The following is a 22,728-nucleotide window of genomic DNA, read 5'->3' on the forward strand; positions in this document are numbered from 1 at the left end:
GGTGAGCCTTATATATTCAACAGCTTAGCCTAAATCATCTGGCCTTTAATAAACTACGGTAGGCCTACAATATTGTATTGCTTAATAAATCTGAAAACAGCCATACTTTGTGACACGAGTATTCTGAGTATAAGGGTTTAGGAAAACTGAATTGGTTACCTTTTTATTAGTTATCTGTGCATGGCATTCAAATTATTAACTTTTACACGCCGCGATTATAATAACGAACAATTATTTATACAGACTTATCGGTTCCGTCTGTTTTTTTTGAAGATTGTTTTTTATGATAAAGCAGTCCCTGTCCTGGGTTACTTCTTGCTTTGCAGTTGTATTTACGAGCGGGCACCGAAAATAGATGACACGTCCAGGCTGGATGGATGACAATCCAGTTTACACAATCTCAAATTACAAAATTGAAGAGGAGTTACAAAAATGTTTTATTTACCAGTGCAGTTTGCTAAAAGTTCATTTGTGTACTCATCCATCCATCCATCCATACGTGTTTTAAAGCAATCATTGAAGAAAAAAAAAAAAAAAAGATAAAGCAGAAATTTCTTTTTAACCCCCTAAACTAAATATCGGCGTTTTATCATACATGTTTAAAGCCTAACACAGAAAATAGCGCATGAATAATTAACAGGGAAGCGTTAGACATGTATATAACTGGCACAGAACACAACTCATTTTTAATATTTAAAACCGAAATATTGTCATATGTAGCACTTTGCGCTGCGAAAAACGTGGTTTAAGAAACGCATCGTCGGCGCTCACCGCTGCGGGACGCCGCCGCTTTAAGGAAATGCACTTGCAGCCATTTTCTGCTCTTTGTGTCAAAGGAGGCTAGCGGATAGTCATTATAATACGAGAGCATCAGTCTGAAGTTAAAGGGGCGATCGCAGCACCGGTGTGTCCGTCGGCAGCCGCTTTGACGGGCATGCGAGTTAGAGGTACGTAAAACGGCGTTAAACGTGAATGTTCGACATTTATGGTCGGGCAGGGAGGGGTGCATGAAGTGATGATAGCGAGAACCTGCCTGTGCTCTGTTCCTCTAACATGATACACCATCCATAGATCTGATAACGGGGAAAACCGTGATATACTGAACGTGCGTAGAGAAACGCGTTCAGTTGAACATGTTTGTTTTTTTCTTGGCATATGGGTATTTTTTCAAGTAAAATCATTTCTACTCTTGTTGATAAATGTATATATGGTGCATGTATGTGTCACAGATATTAGGGTGGATTCGCACACCAGCATTTTAAATTGGGAGGGGTGAATGCTGATTTCCTCAAGTCCATAGAGCAGGGTGTTAATGCAAATAACTATTTCCTTAGATTATGCCGTAAAATACTGTAATGTAAGATTTACACATGTATAGGGAATAACTGTTTTACTTGGGCTAGTAATTCAGATGATCTAGCTCTATCAGGTTAGATAGAAGTTTATGGTGCTGTATTAATGTTTCGGATTAGAGCTCAGAAGCCCTCTGTTCTTACCGGGATCCCACATCTCCAGCTCGGGAACCCACTTTCCTTACCGGGATCGCTGATCTCCGGCTCCCAGACGGCGAGCACAGGCCGCCAAAGCGTGCAGTAATGGCGCAGGTGTCCCTTTACACCCCGACGACAACCTGGCGGTGACTGTTGGAAAATATATACATACACGTCTGAGCAAAGATACAGAGGCAATTCACGGAGATCGGGCGGTTGCCGGGGCGTATAGTGTAGTTTTATATCTACGACAGTTTCAGTTTGATGCATCAAACCGATTGCCGTTCATTGAATGGGTGTATCTCGAGAATAATGGGTATATCTCCACATTCACCGGATTGCGGCTATTCGCTGAAAGACGTTGTACCGAGGCTTATTTTATAAGTAACAGTAAACTGCAAATGGGTCAGTTCATTTAGATGGCGAGGAGCCGTCCAGTGCTGATACACCATATTACAGGAGGTGAAGGCTTTCGTAGAGGGCTCCATAAACTCGAAGGGAGTGACATTACCAAACCACTGCGTTTGCAAACATGCCATGTTTCTGAATTAGCTTCGCAGCTTGGACGGTCATTCAAACCGCTTATGGCTTTTTCGTTGCTTGTTATTTTGGACTGATATTAATGCAAATAGATCTGATGTGATCAGGTTCCATTTTATATTTATAATAGAGTAAATACGAGATCTGGTGTTTTGATTGTCTGCAGCCTTATGACAGTGCCATCTCACAAGCCAAGACTCACTATAAATACAGTGTTTGCATGTGAGTTTCAGAAAATCTACTGAAGCATGTGTACAGAATTTCCAATGATTTCCTTTGATTTATATTTGCCTAAGATCATACAGTAACCAATAATCTGTCCCGTCCACCCCAGCAGCTAAAATAAGCTCTCCCCCCTCAGCCAGCCACACCTTTAGATAATGATCTTGCAGTTCTTGGTCTGTTTAAGAGACACAAGTATGTTTTGTTGAAACTATAATCATCGAGAGGCTGCAGGGTGGAGATCTCGGCGATGCCTCGGATCCTCTCTTACAGCCTCCTCTTCTATGGTTGGCCTCATCCCTGTAAATCTCGTATCAGAAAGCTGAAAGTTAACTCGAACCACTTTTGCATTGAAGAATCAAACATTTTAATAGTGTTTTTCTATGGTACTTTGGAGAGCATTCAGCATGTACAAATGTTCTGTGTAGCTGTGCAGGAAGCAGAATGATGCTATAAAATCCGCATATCGATGTAAAAATACCCTTGGCATGATGTCATGAATTTTGATAACCGCAGACCGTGAGGCTGTTTCATTTCGGCTTCTAGACCCGGATACTAGAGCCCATTGTTGCTCTTTTCTGTTTTAAATTGTCTTTTTGTCAGTGGGGGATGTCCGCGGTCCCCGCCACCTGAGTAAAATTCAGCCTTGGAGCTGGACTGTGGGGGATTTGTGCTCGTCACACACTTGCCTGGGAAAGTTTAGCCTGGTTCTACTAGTGTCCCTCCACCGCTTCTCTATAAGGAACCAATGGTGTCATGAAGCCACAATGTGATCACAGTGTGGCTGTTGATGGTCTCTAGTATAAACTGCTTTAACTGAATCATGGCCAAATTTCAGTGTAATGTTTACCGTCAACATTATGAGTTTATTGCTCTTGGTTCAAATGCATTTCATCACAAGGTTCTCCCTGCCTTCTGAAGATCACGTGCCTGATTTTCAGATCCTCGGGATTACATTACATGTGGTTCCCAAGCCAGCCTGCTCAGCATTTGGCTGTGTTTCTAAGCACAGGTTTCATTACAAAGTGCTGTTCCAGGGCCGAGTGGTGGAGCTGTTATGGCGTGGTGATATTCTCACTGAATGTATAAGACTGTTGGGTACAAAGTCAGTGAAACTGATCAGAGAAAGTGATGTATTACCTGTCATGAAAGCTGAGTTTTGGAGTGTTAGGGAATGTTTACACAAAGTCATTGATCATTAGTACCTTTAAGGGAATATCTTGAGGATGAGTTGGGGAGAAAATGGGAACAGTCATTACAAAACGGGCATGCAGGACAGCTCATTACGTATGAAATAGTGAAGTACTGGTGGGTAGAACTCTTCAGCTCGCTTGTTAATGTAGAGTAGGTTGAAGAACCGCTATATGAACCAAACAGTGCGTCTGTGGCTGGTTCTCCTCCTGTGACCTGTTGGCCAACTCCTCCCTGTGGTGCTTCTTCTGGTCACTCTTCCCTGAGACATCTACACATTTAGGATTAGTTGTGACTCTCAGTCACTCATAGGCTGTCAGTATTTGCCCCGTGATTCGTTGGCATCCCGTTGGGGGTGTCCCCAGCCTTGTGCCCCGTGATGGGCTGGCATCCCGTTAGGGGTGTCCCCAGCCTTGTGCCCCGTGATGGGCTGGCATCCCATTGGGGGTGTCCCCAGCCTTGTGCCCCGTGATTCGTTGGCATCCCGTTGGGGGTGTCCCCAGCCTTGTGCCCCGTGATGGGCTGGCATCCCGTTGGGGGTGTCCCCAGCCTTGTGCCCCGTGATTCGTTGGCATCCCGTTGGGGGTGTCCCCAGCCTTGTGCCCCGTGATTCGTTGGCATCCCGTTGGGGGTGTCCCCAGCCTTGTGCCCCGTGATGGGCTGGCATCCCGTTGGGGGTGTCCCCAGCCTTGTGCCCCGTGATGGGCTGGCATCCCATTGGGGGTGTCCCCAGCCTTGTGCCCCGTGATTCGTTGGCATCCCGTTGGGGGTGTCCCCAGCCTTGTGCCCCGTGATGGGCTGGCATCCCGTTGGGGGTGTCCCCAGCCTTGTGCCCCGTGATTCGTTGGCATCCCATTGGGGGTGTCCCCAGCCTTGTGCCCCGTGATTCGTTGGCATCCCGTTGGGGGTGTCCCCAGCCTTGTGCCCCGTGATTCGTTGGCATCCCGTTGGGGGTGTCCCCAGCCTTGTGCCCCGTGATTCGTTGGCATCCCGTTGGGGGTGTCCCCAGCCTTGTGCCCCATGATTCGTTGGCATCCCATTGGGGGTGTCCCCAGCCTTGTGCCCCGTGATTCGTTGGCATCCCGATTGGGGGTGTCCCCAGCCTTGTGCCCCGTGATGGGCTGGCATCCCATTGGGGGTGTGCCCAGCCTTGTGCCCCGTGATTCGTTGGCATCCCATTGGGGGTGTCCCCAGCCTTGTGCCCCGTGATTCGTTGGCATCCCATTGGGGGTGTCCCCAGCCTTGTGCCCCGTGATTCTTTGGCATCCCATTGGGGGTGTCCCCAGCCTTGTGCCCCGTGATTCTTTGGCATCCCGTTGGGGGTGTCCCCAGCCTTGTGCCCCGTGATGGGCTGGCATCCCGTTGGGGGTGTCCCCAGCCTTGTGCCCCGTGATTCGTTGGCATCCCGTTGGGGGTGTCCCCAGCCTTGTGCCCCGTGATTCGTTGGCATCCCGTTGGGGGTGTCCCCAGCCTTGTGCCCAGTACTGCTCAGGTTATTTTCCTGTCTTCTTGTAGTACTGTATTCAGTATGGATGGATGAAAGATATAATAAACACTATATGTCATTGTGGAGTGATGACCTGGTTTGTGTCTGTTTCTGTTTACGGGTCATGTGACCTTGACTTGGCTGAGATGTGCTGTGTGTGGCTCACCCATTTTGGGTCATGAGCTCAAAAAATTTTTTTAAAAAAAAAGCAAAACCAGCGGAGCTTCTTGACTAGTGTTACGGAAAGTGAGTATTTCTGTCACCGGGGTGTGGCAGTGTGATATACACAGTTTGACAGGAAGCCTCACCCTTTTGTTTTTATTTATATATTGCTGCTGTCCAAATTTAAGTATGTAAATACATGTAAGGACAGAAGTACTGAGACAGCTGGCCATTACACCCACAGGGACTTTCATGACATCCCATTCTAACTCCATAGGCATCAATGTGGAGCTGCCCCCCCCCCCCTTGCAGCTGTAACAGCTGCCACTCTTTGGGGAAGGCTTTCCACAAGATTTTGGAGTGTGTCTGTAGGAATATTTGCCCATTTATACAGAAGAGGTCAGGCACTGATGTTGGATGTGAAGGCCTGGCTCACAATCTCCATTCTAGTTAATCCCAAAAGTATTCAGTGGAGTTGAATACAGGGCTCTGTGTGGTCCAGTGGAGTTCTTCCACACCTAACGATATCATTATGGACCTTGCTTTGTGCACTAGAGCACAGTCATGCTGGAACAGAAAAGAGCCGTCTTCCCCAAACTGTTCTCACTAAGCTGGAAGCATTGAATTGTGCAAAATGTCTTGGTATGATGCAGCATTAAGGGTTCCCTTCACTCGAAATAAGGGGCCTAACCCATCCCCTGAAAAAAAACCCATACCATTATCCCATCCATCCATCCATCCATTTTCTGAAACTGCTTGTACTTATCCAGGGTCCCAGGGAGTCTGGAGCCTAACCAGAAGGTTACGGCTGGAAGGCAGGGAACAACCCAGGATGGGGTGTCAACCCATCGCCGGGCACAGTCACACACCGTTCTCTCACACACGCACACCTATGGGCACTTTGGTACCATTATCTCTCTTCCATCAGACTTCATTTGGCATGATGCTGTCAGGCAGGTAATGTTCTCCTGGCAACCGGCAAAACCAAATTCATTGATCAGACAGCGAGTCAGAGAAGCGTGATTCGTCATTCTACAGAACGTGTTTCCACTGCTCTAGAGTCCAGTGCCGGCGTGCTTTACACCACGACGGCTAACACTGGGCGTTGTGCTTGGTGATGCTCGCAGGGGTAGAATTACTTTGTTCGGGGGGCACAGCAATGTTTGCCTTTTATCCCCTCAAATATAGGAGGGCACTAAGGCATTTTCCCGTAGGTTCGGAGGGCACCAAGGCAATCAAGAATTACTGGCCAGGGCACTGAGGCAAAAAGGTATATAGCCAGACGCATGAAATATTTAGCATTCTGACATTTTCAAGGGCAATAAATGCATTAGCACCCTGTGAAATAGTGTTAGACTAGCTATTGAAAAAAAGATGCTGTTGCCTTCATTCACCTACTCAGTAATGACGAAATGTTTTATGAAAAAAAACAGAACCAGGTATTGTCAGTGATAAAAACTTTAATTTAATGAACATTTTTTTTACTGAGACATTGAACACTAACATGACTAACAGAACTTCAAAATAATGCATGAGTGACCATATTCAAGCTAACTAACTAACACTCGCCAACTGTCCCGAGACACTCAAACACTGTCGCGAGCCACTCGCTAACTGTCCCGCAACACTTCTGCGAGCCACTACGAACTGTCCCGCCCAGTGCCGCAAGCCACTACGAACTGTCCCGCCCAGTGCCGCAAGCCACTACGAACTGTCCCGCCCAGTGCCGCAAGCCACTACGAACTGTCCCGTGACAGCAGCTGCAGGACAGTACAGTTTATGCTCTAACTCCTTCTCCGTTTTCACTTCAATTCAATGCACATCTGGTATCAATTATTTCAATCTTCTATGAATTATTACAGTCTATTATAAATTATTACAACGTCAAGTAATGACAGATAATTTCCATAACAATAGATGCAGTATGATTGGCAAAGACATGCATAACCAGCGAAATTACCTAAAAAATGTGGTTATTTTCTGGGTCTTAGAAGCAGCGGCCGTCATCTCAGCCTGCTTTCTTTTTTTCACCCGATCTTTCGTAGGCATTTTAATTTGAACTTTGTGACCTTATAACAGGTCCTTAACAAGTTGCCTTCAGATGTGACGAGGAGACTTTCTTCAGGTTTTTAACTTTTACATGTATTCGTCGTTGTAAATCGATGAATGTTTACGTGCCAAAAATACCCCCAATACAGCCTCACTTTCAAATGAACTTCTAAACCTTCTCACCCTCCCTATTCTATGAACATGTTGCTATTAGTTTCAGAGGGAGGTAAGCATCGGCTAGAATAGCCGCTCTGAATAATTTAACCATGGAGGCGTGGCTAACGTAAAATTACGGAAGAACTTGTTCTTGATTCCATAAGTTTATTGACTTTATTATGATCTAAACATACACAATAGGGCACAAAGGCAACTGAGGAAGAGGGCACTGCAAGTGTCTGCCGGCAAGAACTTGTAAATATTCAGGGCAGCACGGCAAATTGCTAAGGCACGGCGGCTTTTGCCGTCGATGCCGTCGATAAATTCGATCTCTGTGCTTGGCCCTGGAAGCCCATCCCATGAAGCTCCTGGCACAAGGTTTTCATGCTGGAGTTGATGCCAGAGGAAGTTTGGAAATCCACAGTTATTGAGTCAGCAAAGCGTTGGTCATTTTTATGCACCATGCACTTCTCAGTGCTCGACGACTCCAGTCTGCTACTTTACGTGATCTGCCACTTCGTGGCTCAGTTTCTGTTGGCCCTAAATGCTTCCACTTCGCAATAACACCACTTAGAGTTGACTGTGGAATATCCAGCAGAAAAGAAATTTCATGAACTGATTTACTGTCATCCTATGACAGCACCACCCTTGAATTCACAGAGCTCTTCAGAAGACCCATTCTTTCACAAATGATTGTTAACCTGACTGCATGGTTAGGCCCTTGATTTTATACACCTGCGGCAATGTGTCTGAATTTAGGAGTGTGTTCCAATACTTTTGTTCATATAGTGTATGTCAATAATATAAGTAATATATAAAATATAATTTTTTTCTGGTCAGGGTGAATCAGCATAGAGAAAGATGGCAGTGTTTACTAGCAGCTGTGTTTGTAAAATTTTCGGCTCTCATATTTGAATGTCAGTGACAGGTCAACAAGCTGGAGCCGTCATCAGAGTGTCCTGGCTGCGGACTGCTGGCTCAGGCAGTCCTCGCTAATGTCATCATGACAGCGGACGTACGTGGTTCTTATGGCAGCAGACAGGAAGCTGTTATTCTCTCATCGCCATGGGTACTATGGCTGCTCCAGCCCCCGCGCTGTCTAACTTAAGCTGATTTTGCAGCCATGTCAAGTGCAGTGAGAGGTATTCCAGCTGCCTGGGGGGGGGGGGACTGAAAGTCCATGAAATTTGGCAAAAACCGGAGAGGCAAAAAGGCGAGAGGCTGGAGGTGTAATGGCCGCAGAGCTGGTTTGATTCTGGTGATTTGTTCTTGGTTTTCTTTGGCCATATGGAGAGCGATGTGTGACATACGCAGTGTGATGCATGCAGGAAGGCCAAATGTCACGTTGCTATGGCCCGCAGTGTAGCAGCTGGTCGCCTCACAAATTATCGTCACGTTTAATGCCGCTATATATGTATGCTTTGTGAAAGTATGTCTTTTATAGATGTATGTTTGATCCTGGATGTGCCGTGAGCTTCATCAGAAAGGGATCCTTCCTCTGCTGACAGGTTACACAAAGGCGCACTGACAGGAAAATAAAGCAGAGGAATATTTCAAGACTGAGAACCTGCTGAAGTGAAATGAAAGGAAACACCCTTTGTGCAGAGGAAGTCAACCTGATAGCTGGTGCTCAGGCACTTGGTCTACAGTCCCTTCTTGCATCCCATGCTCCCCCCACCCCCCATCTGCCAGTGGCAGGTTTATGAAACTCCAGTGTTTTGGGGGTGGGGGGGTTTAGCGGTTAGGAGCCAGGAGTGCTGAGGTGATCCAACCAGATAATATTGTCTGCAACCTATGACAGTCTTATCTCAGGGAAAGAGTTACAGTGCACAGTGCCGACTGCATACACTCTACAGTTATTTATAGGTGAATCTTTAGTCACTGCTCATGGCCTTTCTGCTTCGCTGGGCTGTGTTTTTGCTATTCTTGATTATGGTTGCTGAATACAGACCCACTGAAAGTGTGCTATGCATGTCTGCATCTGTTTGCGCAAACCATTTCAGCCAAAAAAGTACTCACGTTATCTGTTTTTGTCATTGCTTGTGCTGGAGTAGCTGTGAGTTAATGAGCAGTTGATATTGCCAGTAGCACAAGTCTCCCTGCGTCTGTGCTTGTCTGTGGGGGCACTGTGCCATGTGACTGCTGGAACTTTGTTGCAGACTGATCTCTGGTGGTGTGACTGAAGCAGTGTTGCCATGACGACCCACGTGACTCTGGAGGATGCCCTGTCCAACGTGGACCTGCTGGAGGAGCTTCCGCTCCCAGACCAGCAGCCCTGCATCGAGCCCCCGCCGTCGTCCATCATGTACCAGGTATGTCTCCCCACCATCTGAGGGCCTTAGAGGTGCCTTGTTAACTGATCTGTCTTCTGGAAGGAGTTTGGCTCATGGTGATGGAGCAGTGAGTACAGGTCAAATACAGTGTTAGGAAGACGACATTATTTTCATAATTTGATTCAAGGCAAAGTCACGAAAGCAAAATTATATGCATGAAATATCAGACTGAACAGGAAATCCTTTTGTTGGAGCATTTATCCTCTGTAGTTGGCATCTGGAAGAGTTAATTCATTGATTAGCAGTATTTTGGTAACCTTCCAGTCTTTGTTTGATGAGCTATAACTAAGAGGTATCTTCTTTGTGCAGGTGAAAGACCTGAACCAGAATCTCCCGTAAAATCTGATATCAATGTTAATGTGTAACAGGAAGGTAAATGTTTTGCAGTTGATGTGGACTGTGTTTGTTACAGTTTATGGGTGAGAGTGACTGGTCAGCACTGCAAAGTACACGATGGGACACAGAGATCTGGTAGCGAGTTGTATGTATGTATGAATGGCATATAAATGCAGAGCAGTGAATTCGGTTTACAGGCTGAAAACATTAAACTAACATGAGACTGCAACATGGGAGTTAGAAAGGCAGAGTGGGCCTCATCCCAGTAACCAGATGAGAAAGGAAGTAAACATTAAGGAGAATGTTCCGGACCTGGGTGAAGGGCTCCAAGCCGCAACCATTTAGTCGCTTTTTGCAACCATTTTTGGGGACAGTGAGACTAAATTTAATAACTAGGTACACCAGAGTGACTTGTAATTATATTTACTTATTTATTTAAAACCACCATCGCATATCACACGAAACACTCAGAGGGAGCGAGGGTCTCTGTGTTAGGGTTGTACATTGAACACCGGTTCCTAAATAGAAATGGTTCTAAATTTTTTAATTCCATAAGACCAACCAAATGGCAGTTCCAGTTATCGATTCCTACACGTGCATTTTAAATCCGCTATGCGAAATATAAAGTGTGATACTTTAAATTACTTTCCTGTTTACGAATCACTACTATTTGGGCTTGGGCGGTCCAACGGCACCACAGCGTACTGCGGTATCTCCTTTCCGCAGAACTGTATCCTGGGGGATTTCATAATATTAGAATAGCGTTACTGTTTAAAATTTGAAATACCATATACCTGAATGTAATGTCCGGACGGTATCAATAATTAGATATAGCTTACTGCTGTTAAATATTTTGGTTATAAATTATGAAAGATAGTGTCTTTAATTTGAAAATACTCCATTGCTAAGACCATAAGCCAGTTGTTAGTCCAGAAATTGCCTGTTGCTAAACCCCAAGGTGTAATGAGTAATAACTGTGGTTTAAGTGGGTATTACATGTTTTTAAACACACGACTGTGGAGGGAAAGTGCATATATTCATTCAGCTATTGCTTAATTAATCTTACTTTATTTACCGCCTGGAATTAAGCTATGTTATGAATAAAACCTGACTTATGTACCGTTTACCGATTATTAAAACCAGACCTGCATACCATCCAGTTTAGGCTGATTCAGGGTGTACCCTGAGTGCGTATGTACCTACGGCGGACTGGAGTCCTGTCTAGGGTGTACCCTGAGTGTGTATGTACCTACGGCGGACTGGCGTCCCGTCTAGGGTGTACCCTGAGTGCGTATGTACCTACGGCGGACTGGCGTCCCGTCTAGGGTGTACCCTGAGAGTGTATGTGCCTACGGCGGACTGGCGTCCCATCTAGGGTATACCCTGAGAGTGTATGTGCCTACGGTGGACTGGAGTCCCGTCTAGGGTGTACCCTGAGTGCGTATGTGCCTACGGCGGACTGGCGTCCCGTCTAGGGTGTACCCTGAGAGTGTATGTGCCTACGGCGGACTGGAGTCCCGTCTAGGGTGTACCCTGAGTGCGTATGTGCCTACGGCGGACTGGCGTCCCGTCTAGGGTGTACCCTGAGAGCGTATGTGCCTACGGCGGACTGGAGTCCCATCTAGGGTGTACCCTGAGTGCGTATGTGCCTACGGCGGACTGGAGTCCCGTCTAGGGTGTACACTGAGTGCGTATGTGCCTACGGCGGACTGGCGTCCCGTCTAGGGTGTACCCTGAGTGCGTATGTGCCTACGGCGGACTGGAGTCCCGTCTAGGGTGTACCCTGAGTGCGTATGTGCCTACGGCGGACTGGAGTCCCGTCTAGGGTGTACTCTGAGAGCGTATGTGCCTACGGCGGACTGGCGTCCCGTCTAGGGTGTACCCTGAGTGCGTATGTGCCCACGGCGGACTGGCGTCCCGTCTAGGGTGTACCCTGAGTGCGTATGTGCCCACGGCGGACTGGCGTCCCGTCTAGGGTGTACCCTGAGTGCGTATGTGCCTACGGCGGACTGGCGTCCCGTCTAGGGTGTACACTGAGTGCGTATGTGCCTACGGCGGACTGGCGTCCCGTCTAGGGTGTACCCTGAGTGCGTATGTGCCTACGGCGGACTGGCGTCCCGTCTAGGGTGTACCCTGAGTGCGTATGTGCCTACGGCGGACTGGGGTCCCGTCTAGGGTGTACCCTGAGTGCGTATGTGCCTATGGCGGACTGGAGTCCCGTCTAGGGTATACCCTGAGTGCGTATGTGCCTACGGCGGACTGGAGTCCCGTCTAGGGTGTACCCAAGCCCTGTTCAGGCTAAAGGGTTTGAGGATAGATGTGCATATTTTCTCTTTAATCCCAGAATCCACAGCTAGTGCTGGGAAAACATTGTTATTTTCTTTTTTGAAAACTGCTAGTTCAGAGGATAAAAATATCTTAATCTGTAATATTTGTTTTATTGAATGCTAATATCTTAAAATGAGGATCTATTAAGGGCACTTTCAAGGTTTGCAGGGTTTCTGTTTTTAGAGCCATTTGCCAAATAGGTTTTAAGTTTAGATGTTTTCGTTTCTTTATACTTAATCATTCACCTTCTGCAATGTGATAAGCAGAGACAAACAGAGTTGAGATAAGCATAGTCGGCTAGTGGAAGGAAAGCCCTTTTTGTCCAGCGGCTTCACTGAGCCCATGCTGCACTGATACAGACCATTTTGTCTCTATTTTGACATCTTTATTTGAGAATTTTTTAAATTAATTTCTATACAGAATACACAGACTTTTAAATCCTTTTTTGGGATGGTGTTTCCACATGATCAGGCATGCAATTATTCACAGGGTGTTGCTTATTTGTGATTGAAAAAAATGTAATAGTTTGACCTGCAGACTTACAGTACAGTGCCCTCTCGTTTCTTATTGCCTCGTTTGACCTGCAGTACAGTGCCCTCTCGTTTCTTATTGCCTCGTTTGACCTGCGTACAGTGCCCTCTCGTTTCTTATTGCCTCGTTTGACCTGCAGACTTACAGTACAGTGCCCTCTCGTTTCTTATTGCCTCGTTTGACCTGCACACTTACAGTACAGTGCCCTCTCGTTTCTTATTGCCTCGTTTGACCTGCAGTACAGTGCCCTCTCGTTTCTTATTGCCTCGTTTGACCTGCAGTACAGTGCCCTCTCGTTTCTTATTGCCTCGTTTGACCTGCAGTACAGTGCCCTCTCGTTTCTTATTGCCTCGTTTGACCTGCAGTACAGTGCCCTCTCGTTTCTTATTGCCTCGTTTGACCTGCACACTTACAGTACAGTGCCCTCTCGTTTTTTATTGCCTTTTTAAAAGCATTGAAATTCAGTTTGTATTTTCTTGCAAGTCATTTTTTTAATGAATTATGTGTAATCACATGTTTACACATGTTTAAGTTAATCTGTTAAATAATAAAATATAGTTTGTGTTGACTGCATTAATTTAGGGATTCAGTGTGTAAATATTTATTGTGAGTTTTAATATTAGGTACACTTAATCACAATCAATCACAGATGACTGTGATTATTATTGCTTTTAATTGATGTACAACCGTAATATTAGTTATTTTGGTTCTTCAGGGAAATACCTTTATCTTCAAGCTTTACTGCATTTTGTTGCCACCTAGTGGATACTACGATATTGCAGCGCTACGTAAGCATTACTACACTGCTGTGGTCACCCGTCCACCAGTTGCTGTGCAAGTTGATTGTAAAAGTATTGGATAGATTTACCCAGTACAGAGCAGGATTTGGGGGGGTTACCTGGCATGCTTTGCTGTTTAAATAACAACATGATATTTTTTTCTCCTTCACTTTACAGGCTAACTTTGATACTAACTTTGAGGACAGAAATGCCTTTGTCACGGGGATCGCTCGGTACATCGAACAGGCCACAGTCCACTCGAGCATGGTGAGGATGCTACTTCACAGGGCCTAGAAGTTTCTAAGGGGTTTCTTTTTGTGCCATTGTTTGCAGCCTCAAGTAAGCCTATTATTAAATGAACATACAGAATCATACAAGACAAACGAGCAGTGGAGCTACTAAACCAAGTCCTCTCTCTGTGACACCCAAAACAATTTTTAAAAGAAATAATTCACTTAAGGAAATGTCATACTAAGTAATAGGAACTACGTTTGTTCATAGGTCTGAATGGATAATGAAATTCATGGACATTTTGAAACTTAAACAGGTTATGGGATACAGTACATGTTAAAAAAAACTTTTAATTAGTGCTTTTTTGAAATGTTCTCTTCGCCTGCATGCATGGAATAAGCGATATGGAAGCTATATTGGTGATATTACAGGCTTGGGCCCGTTGCGTAATCGGAGGCTTCCTATGCCAGGCTTCGTCCGATTGGTCCAAACAGCATCCTACTGTTTACTCATCCACAGTGCAGCTGGACAGAGAGAAGGTCTGAGGAAGTATAGACCCTCCAAGGCATTCTCCAGCAGAGAGGGTGGAGTGTGGGATTCTTTCGTTGTTGGCCTAGGGGGAATACGCTACCTAAAAGCGTAGACTCTCATTGGTCGGTTCCGGAGGCGTCTGTTCAGCATGCTGATAGAATCGATATGGGATGAGAAATGATGATCGAATTATGATAATGATGTGATGGTGTCACTGCACCTGACTGTATATATGCAGAGCAACCCAGCAGCCCCCCCCCCCCCCAGGCTTGGTGACTCCCTGATCCTCTCTGCCTGTTTCATAGAACGAGATGCTCGAGGAAGGCCATGAGTATGCTGTCATGCTTTATACCTGGAGGAGCTGCTCCAGGGCCATTCCACAGGTGAGTATATACACACACAGACACATATACAGACACAGAGACACATATACAGACACAGAGACACATATACAGACACAGAGACACATATACAGACACAGAGACACATATACACACACAGACACACACAGACACATATACAGACACAGAGACACATATACAGACACAGAGACACATTTACACACACAGACACATATACACACAGACACATATACACACAGAGACGCATATACACACAGACACATATACACACAGACACATATACACACACAGACACATATACACACACAGACACATATACACACAGACACACACACACACACAGACACATATACACACACAGACACACACACACAGACACACACACACACAGACACATATACACACAGACACATATACACACAGACACATATACACACAGAGACACATATACACACAGACACATACACACACACAGACACATATACACACATATACACAGACAGACACATATACACACACAGAGACACATATACACACACAGAGACACATTTACACACACAGATATACATATACAGACACAGACACATATACACACAGACACATATACACACAGAGACACATATACACACAGAGACACACACACACATACACACACACAGACACATATACACATAGAGACACATATACACACAGACACATATACACACAGACACATATACACACACAGACACATATACACACACAGACACATACACACACACAGACACATATACACACACACATATACACACAGACACATATACACACACAGACACATATACACACAGGCACATATACACACACAGACACATATACACACACAGACACATACACACACACAGACACATATACACACACAGACACATATACACACAGAGACACATATACACACAGACACATATACACACACAGACACATATACACACACAGACACATATACACACACAGACACATATACACACACAGACACACATACACACAGAGACACAGACAGACACATATACACACACAGACACACACACAGACACATATACACACAGACACATATACACACAGAGACACATATACACACAGACACATACACACACACAGACACATATACACACATATACACAGACAGACACATATACACACACAGAGACACATATACACACACAGAGACACATTTACACACACAGATACACATATACAGACACAGACACATATACACACAGACACATATACACACAGAGACACATATACACACAGAGACACACACACACATACACACACACAGACACATATACACATAGAGACACATATACACACAGACACATATACACACAGACACATATACACACACAGACACATATACACACACAGACACATATACACACACAGACACATACACACACACAGACACATATACACACAGACACATATACACACACAGACACATATACACACACAGACACATATACACACAGGCACATATACACACACAGACACATACACACACAGACACATACACACACACAGACACATATACACACAGACACATATACACACACAGACACATATACACACACAGACACATATACACACAGGCACATATACACACACAGACACATATACACACACAGACACATACACACACACAGACACATATACACACACAGACACATATACACACACAGACACATATACACACAGACACATATACACACAGACACATATACACACACAGACACATATACACACAGACACATATACACACACACACACATATACACACACAGACACATATACACACAGACACATATACACACACAGACACATACACACACACAGACACACATACACACAGAGACACAGACAAACACATATACACACACAGAGACACATATACACACACAGACACACACACAGACACATATACACACACACATATACACACACAGACACATATACACACACACATATACACACACAGACACATATACACACACACATATACACGCACAGAGACATATACAGACACATATACACACACAGACACATATACACACAGACACATATACACACACAGACACATATACACACACACATATACACACACAGACACATATACACACAGACACATATACACACATATATATATATACACACACATGCACACAGACACACACACACACATATCCTCAGTATTGGGACACTCCAGTCCAGCAAGCCCCTGAAAAGATAGGCTTCCACACTCTATGTACAATTACTGTAGGATGCAGTAAATTAAGGCTCCTTCTAACACGAAAGTCATGTGGCCTTCCAAGGTACACCACTTAACAGCACCCCACTGTGTCTTGCAGGTGAAGTGCAACGAGCAACCCAACCGAGTAGAGATATATGAGAAGACCGTGGAGGTTCTAGAGCCTGAGGTCACTAAACTTATGAAGTTCATGTACTTCCAGGTGAGAAGCCGGTCCATCAGCAACAATTCCAAAAGGCAATGAGTTATCTGCATGGCTTGGAAACTGAACCCTTAGTCCCTCGCGGGCTCCCTCTCGGGTTGGGCAGGTAGTTGTCTCGGGGACGCGTGGCTGTGGGCCCTTATGCCATGGGGGCGGTGGGGTGGCCTCGGTTGCCTGGCTCCCCCTGCCTTCGCCTTCGGCCTGGGGGGGGGGGGGGGCACTGTGATGCCCCCCGGCGGCATCAACTACCAGCACATCTAATGATAAATCAGTTCATACCTACACTTGCACATATAAGAATGGGCGCATACGAGGCTGAGCGATCAGTATCGTCGTTATTATTACTTATTATTAAAAAAAGGAAACTGAAGCTTGGTGTCTCCACAGTCTCTATCCCCTTACGTTGGGCTGTATGAACGTTATTCATGTTTATATTGCTGATGATCTATCAAAATGAATCTGTGTGAGGGGTGGGAGTTAAAACGGGCTTGTGACCCCCAGCGGAAGGCCATTGAGCGGTTCTGCGGCGAGGTCAAGCGGCTGTGCCATGCAGAGCGCAGGAAGGACTTTGTGTCCGAGGCGTATCTGCTCACACTTGGAAAGTTCATCAACATGTTCGCCGTGCTGGACGAGCTGAAGAACATGAAGTGCAGCGTAAAGAATGACCATTCAGCCTACAAGAGGTGGGCCGTACGAGCGGCGTCGAGGATAAAAATTTTCTCGGAGGGAAGTGAACAGGAGTGAGAGTGATTGTGTTTCGTTTCAGAGGTCTTCATGGTTCCTTCTTCCCCTCTGCCTATCCACAGGGCCGCCCAGTTCCTGAGAAAGATGGCGGATCCACAGTCTATTCAGGAGTCCCAGAATCTCTCCATGTTCCTGGCCAACCACAACAGGATAACTCAGGCATGCTAACCTACATGCTAAACAAACACACAAATGCTTTTATTGGTATTATAAAAAAATAACTCAATGTGTCTTTTGCTTGTCAGTTTTACTTTTAAGTTGATGAGGCATAAGAAATTTTTATATTTACAAAATGTAAAAGTAGTCAAGTTGAGTCAAGTTGATGCCTGTTCATGTGATGGGGATTATGCCTCCTTGCAGTGTCTCCACCAGCAGCTCGAGGTAATACCAGGCTACGAGGAACTCTTGGCTGACATCATCAACATCAGTGTAGACTACTATGAGAATAAGATGTACCTCACACCCAGTGAGAAGCACATGCTGCTGAAGGTGACCAACCTTTCCCCCTCTTTCCCAAGCCTACTCTCAGATGCTTATGGTGCTCCTGGGGTTATGACTGACTTTGCCCTGTCTCAGGTCATGGGCTTCGGCCTCTACCTGATGGATGGGAACGTCAGCAACATCTACAAGCTGGATACCAAGAAAAGGATAAACCTGAGCAAGATTGACAAGTTCTTCAAGGTTAGGCCTTCTGTTTTAGGGTCAGAATCTCATAGTGAAAGAAAACTGCTCAGACTTTCATCTAGAACAGACAAGATTAAAGTTCTATGTTTACATTCCAAGTGTTATACTTCTGGGCTTTGATTATGGGTCCCCTGTTGAGTTTGGTCTGACTTTTCTGGCTCTTCAGCAGCTTCAAGTTGTCCCCCTTTTCGGGGACATGCAGATTGAGCTGTCCCGGTACATCGAGACCAGTGCCCACTATGAGGAGAACAAGTCCAGGTCAGTGTCCAGGAAATGGGAAAAAGCCTGGAAAGATAATAATAGAGACTTTATTGATCCCTGTGGGGAAATTCTCTTTACACCTTCCCCAACTTGCTCTCTGTATGTGAGAGCAAGCTGGCCATGAAGGGCAGCCACCTGTTGCAGCACCCAGGGATCTGGGCGTTACAGGCCTTGCTTAAGGAGCTGCAGACGTGTTGAGACCTGGCTCAAACCGGCAACCTTCTGATCTCAGGCACAGAGGCTTAGCTCATTGAGCCACACGCTGCCCCTAATAACAGAAGAATATTGGTTTTCCATAAAAATAGAGAGAAGCCTCTCAAATGCAGACCTTCCCATCTTTCCCAGGTGGACGTGCACTCAGAGCAGCATCAGTCCCCAGTATAACCTGTGTGAGCAGATGGTCCACATCAGAGAGGACCACATCCGATTCATCTCGGAGCTAGCCCGCTACAGCAACAGTGAGGTGGTGACCGGTTCAGGCCTTGACAGCCAGAAGTCAGATGAGGAGTACAGGGAGCTCTTTGACCTGGCACTCAGGGGCTTACAGCTGCTGTCCAAGTGGAGCACCCACGTCATGGAGGTGGTAGGTATACAAGTTCCCAGGCTACCTACCATGCAAGCCCTACTTTCTTTCCGTGAAGGCCCATGGGTGGTCTAAGAAAGGTATCTGCTTTGTCCTAATAGCAGTTGGTGTCCCTCATACCTTGAAAATTTAGCCAACGGTGACAGGTTAATTAATACTCAATAGTGTATGATGACCTTTGTGGTCAGCTTGATGGCTTTCCCTGAAAAACACAATACCTATGCAGTACAGTACCCTTCATATATGTGCAGTGGTACCTGAATCTGTACTCGAGATCTCATTGGGTGAAGACTTGACATTGGGTGAAAACTTGACATCATGAAAGTGAATGAGGATTTCCATATGTTTGGAAGCTCATGACATGACAATTCATGCTCATGTTGTGTCCTTGGTGGAGCCTGGATTTATGGATTATGGATGCTGAAGTTTAATGTACACTAAAATGAGTTTCTCTGTTTTACCCCGCAGTACTCCTGGAAACTGGTACATCCCACTGACAAGTTTTGCAACAAGGACTGCCCTGGGACGGCAGAGGAGTATGAGAGAGCCACGCGCTACAACTACACCAGCGAGGAGAAGTTCGCCCTGGTAGAAGTCATCGCCATGATCAAGGGCCTGCAGGTCTTGATGGGCCGAATGGAGAGCGTGTTCAACCAGGCTATCCGGATTAGCATCTATGCTGCGCTGCAAGACTTTGCTCAGGTGATCCTGAGGGAGCCGTTGCGGCAGGCGGTGCGGAAGAAGAAGAACGTCCTGATCAGGTGTGTGGAGGAAGATGATGGAGCACTGTCCTCTATCTGTTAGGGGTCTGAGGAAGGACCATTACATACCTTAACAATGTAGGTCAGGTGTGTGGAGGAAGATGATGGAGCACTGTCCTCTATCTGTTAGGGGTCTGAGGAAGGACCATTACATACCTTAACAATGTAGGTCAGGTGTGTGGAGGAAGATGATGGAGCACTGTCCTCTATCTGTTAGGGGTCTGAGGAAGGACCATTACATACCTTAACAATGTAGGTCAGGTGTGTGGAGGAAGATGATGGAGCACTGTCCTCTATCTGTTAGGGGTCTGAGGAAGGACCATTACATACACTAACAATGTTGATGTTCCTATTGTAAATGTAGGAAATTCTGTATGTGCTGTTCCTTAGTTTTCCAGTGTTAGCATTATACACATACCTTCTCATACCTCTGTCCTAGTGTCCTCCAAGCAATTCGGAAGACCATATGTGACTGGGAGGGGGCAAGGGAGCCGCCCAACGACCCCTGTCTACGAGGGGAGAAGGACCCCAAGGGGGGCTTTGACATCAAAGTGCCCCGGCGAGCTGTGGGACCCTCCAGCACCCAGGTCAGGGGATGGGGCCTGGGTCATTTCTGGGAAAGTGACGTGGTTTTCTGGTGCCCATGTGTGACATGTGCCTCTCTCGCCCGTGTGCCGTGCAGCTGTACATGGTGCGGACTATGCTGGAGTCCCTGATCGCAGACAAGAGTGGCTCCAAGAAAACGCTCCGCAGCAGCCTGGACGGCCCCATAGTCATGGCCATCGAGGACTTCCACAAGCAGTCTTTCTTCTTCACCCACCTGCTCAACTTCAGTGGTACGGCAGGAGGATGACATGGGGACTTTCCTACCATAAGTGACCTTAGACGGTAGTGACCCCCTCTGTGTCTGTCCCGGCAGAGACCCTACAGCAGTGCTGTGATCTCTCCCAGCTCTGGTTCCGTGAGTTCTTCCTGGAGCTGACCATGGGCCGTAGGATCCAGTTCCCCATCGAGATGTCCATGCCCTGGATTCTCACAGACCACATCCTGGAGACCAAGGAGCCTTCCATGATGGAGTAAGAACCTTAGTCTTTGCAAGTAATAATGTAGACCTATTCTGTCCTGTGCCGCAGCGTGTTGCTCAGTGGGTGAGGACGCTGTGTCTGTTGGCTGTGATGTCATCATCGAGCCCTTGAACAAGGCCTTGAATGGTCTCATTACTTTAGATAAAAGTATCTGCTAAATAAATAAAAGTAGAACTGAGCTGCAATTTTACATGGAGCTGGTCATGTTCTCCAGGTATGTACTGTACCCGCTGGATCTGTACAATGACAGCGGTTACTACGCTCTGACAAAGTTCAAGAAACAGTTTCTGTATGATGAAATTGAAGCTGAGGTAAGTGTTGATACTTAGATTGAACTTGGTTGTTCTCCTCAATGACACATAATGTATGAGTTTTAGGTCATTGGTGATGTGCTGGTGCTTAACCCTAATATGAAACACTACTAATCATCTCCACCATTGTGTCGTTATTGGGATTTGCTAGACTATATTGCCCTAATTATCTCTCTTTCGTTACAGGTGAATCTGTGTTTTGACCAATTTGTGTACAAGCTAGCAGATCAAATTTTTGCCTACTACAAAGCAATGGCCGGAAGGTAAGGTGCCGGCCCGAGTGACTCATGACGACTATCAAGGGAAACCACCTGGATGGCTCTGGTGTCAGTGGTATCTGCTTGTCCTCCTCAGTGTTCTACTGGATAAACGTTTCCGAGCAGAGTGCAAGAACTACGGCGTGATTATTCCGTACCCGCCCTCCAACCGCTACGAGACGCTGCTCAAGCAGAGGCATGTGCAGGTGAGCGCTTTCACAATGCTGGCGGAGAGATACCAGTGATAAATATATCACCTCACGTCCTATTGCAGATACAGCCTGTTGCAGATACAGTCTATTGCAGATACAGTCTATTGCAGATACAGCCTGTTGCAGATACAGTCTATTGCAGATACAGCCTATTGCAGATACAGCCTATTGCAGATACAGCCTATTGCTGATACATCCTATTGCAGATACAGCCTGTTGCAGATACAGCCTGTTGCAGATACAGCCTGTTGCAGATACAGCCTATTGCAGATACAGCCTGTTGCAGATACAGCCTGTTGCAGATACAGTCTATTGCAGATACAGCCTATTGCAGATACAGCCTATTGCAGATTCAGCCTATTGCAGATACAGCCTATTGCAGATACAGTCTATTGCAGATACAGCCTGTTGCAGATACAGCCTATTGCAGATACAGCCTATTGCAGATACAGCCAATTGCAGATACAGCCTGTTGCAGATACAGCCTATTGCAGATTCAGCCTAATGCAGATACAGCCTATTGCAGATTCAGCCTAATGCAGATACAGTCTATTGCTGATACAGCCTATTGCAGATACAGCCTATTGCAGATTCAGCCTAATGCAGATACAGTCTATTGC

At 46.0% G+C, this 22,728-nt stretch overlaps 1 protein-coding gene across 3 annotated transcripts in view; it reads left to right on the forward strand.

The window, feature by feature from the left end:
- Window positions 1–622: 622 nt before the first annotated feature.
- cyfip2 (cytoplasmic FMR1 interacting protein 2) overlaps window positions 623–22,728 on the forward strand; it is a 32,492-nt gene continuing 10,386 nt past the window's right edge. Inside the window, exons 1-18 of one of the 3 annotated variants that reach the window (XM_072717759.1) lie at window positions 623–947; window positions 9,456–9,608; window positions 13,781–13,870; window positions 14,671–14,748; window positions 17,109–17,210; window positions 17,712–17,893; window positions 18,017–18,113; window positions 18,315–18,443; window positions 18,531–18,635; window positions 18,808–18,896; window positions 19,245–19,482; window positions 19,951–20,243; window positions 20,683–20,830; window positions 20,926–21,079; window positions 21,163–21,319; window positions 21,543–21,639; window positions 21,826–21,902; window positions 21,994–22,102. In XM_072717759.1, the coding sequence (XP_072573860.1) occupies window positions 9,492–9,608; window positions 13,781–13,870; window positions 14,671–14,748; window positions 17,109–17,210; window positions 17,712–17,893; window positions 18,017–18,113; window positions 18,315–18,443; window positions 18,531–18,635; window positions 18,808–18,896; window positions 19,245–19,482; window positions 19,951–20,243; window positions 20,683–20,830; window positions 20,926–21,079; window positions 21,163–21,319; window positions 21,543–21,639; window positions 21,826–21,902; window positions 21,994–22,102 (2,262 nt within the window). In that variant the 5' untranslated portion in view covers window positions 623–947; window positions 9,456–9,491. Of the gene's footprint in view, window positions 948–9,455; window positions 9,609–13,780; window positions 13,871–14,670; window positions 14,749–17,108; window positions 17,211–17,711; window positions 17,894–18,016; window positions 18,114–18,314; window positions 18,444–18,530; window positions 18,636–18,804; window positions 18,897–19,244; window positions 19,483–19,950; window positions 20,244–20,682; window positions 20,831–20,925; window positions 21,080–21,162; window positions 21,320–21,542; window positions 21,640–21,825; window positions 21,903–21,993; window positions 22,103–22,728 lie in introns of all 3 variants that reach the window. The other 2 variants (XM_072717760.1, XM_072717758.1) reach the window with 2 other exon arrangements.

The sequence above is a fragment of the Paramormyrops kingsleyae genome, chromosome 10 (genome assembly GCF_048594095.1).
Source record: "Paramormyrops kingsleyae isolate MSU_618 chromosome 10, PKINGS_0.4, whole genome shotgun sequence".
Lineage (NCBI taxonomy): Eukaryota > Metazoa > Chordata > Actinopteri > Osteoglossiformes > Mormyridae > Paramormyrops > Paramormyrops kingsleyae.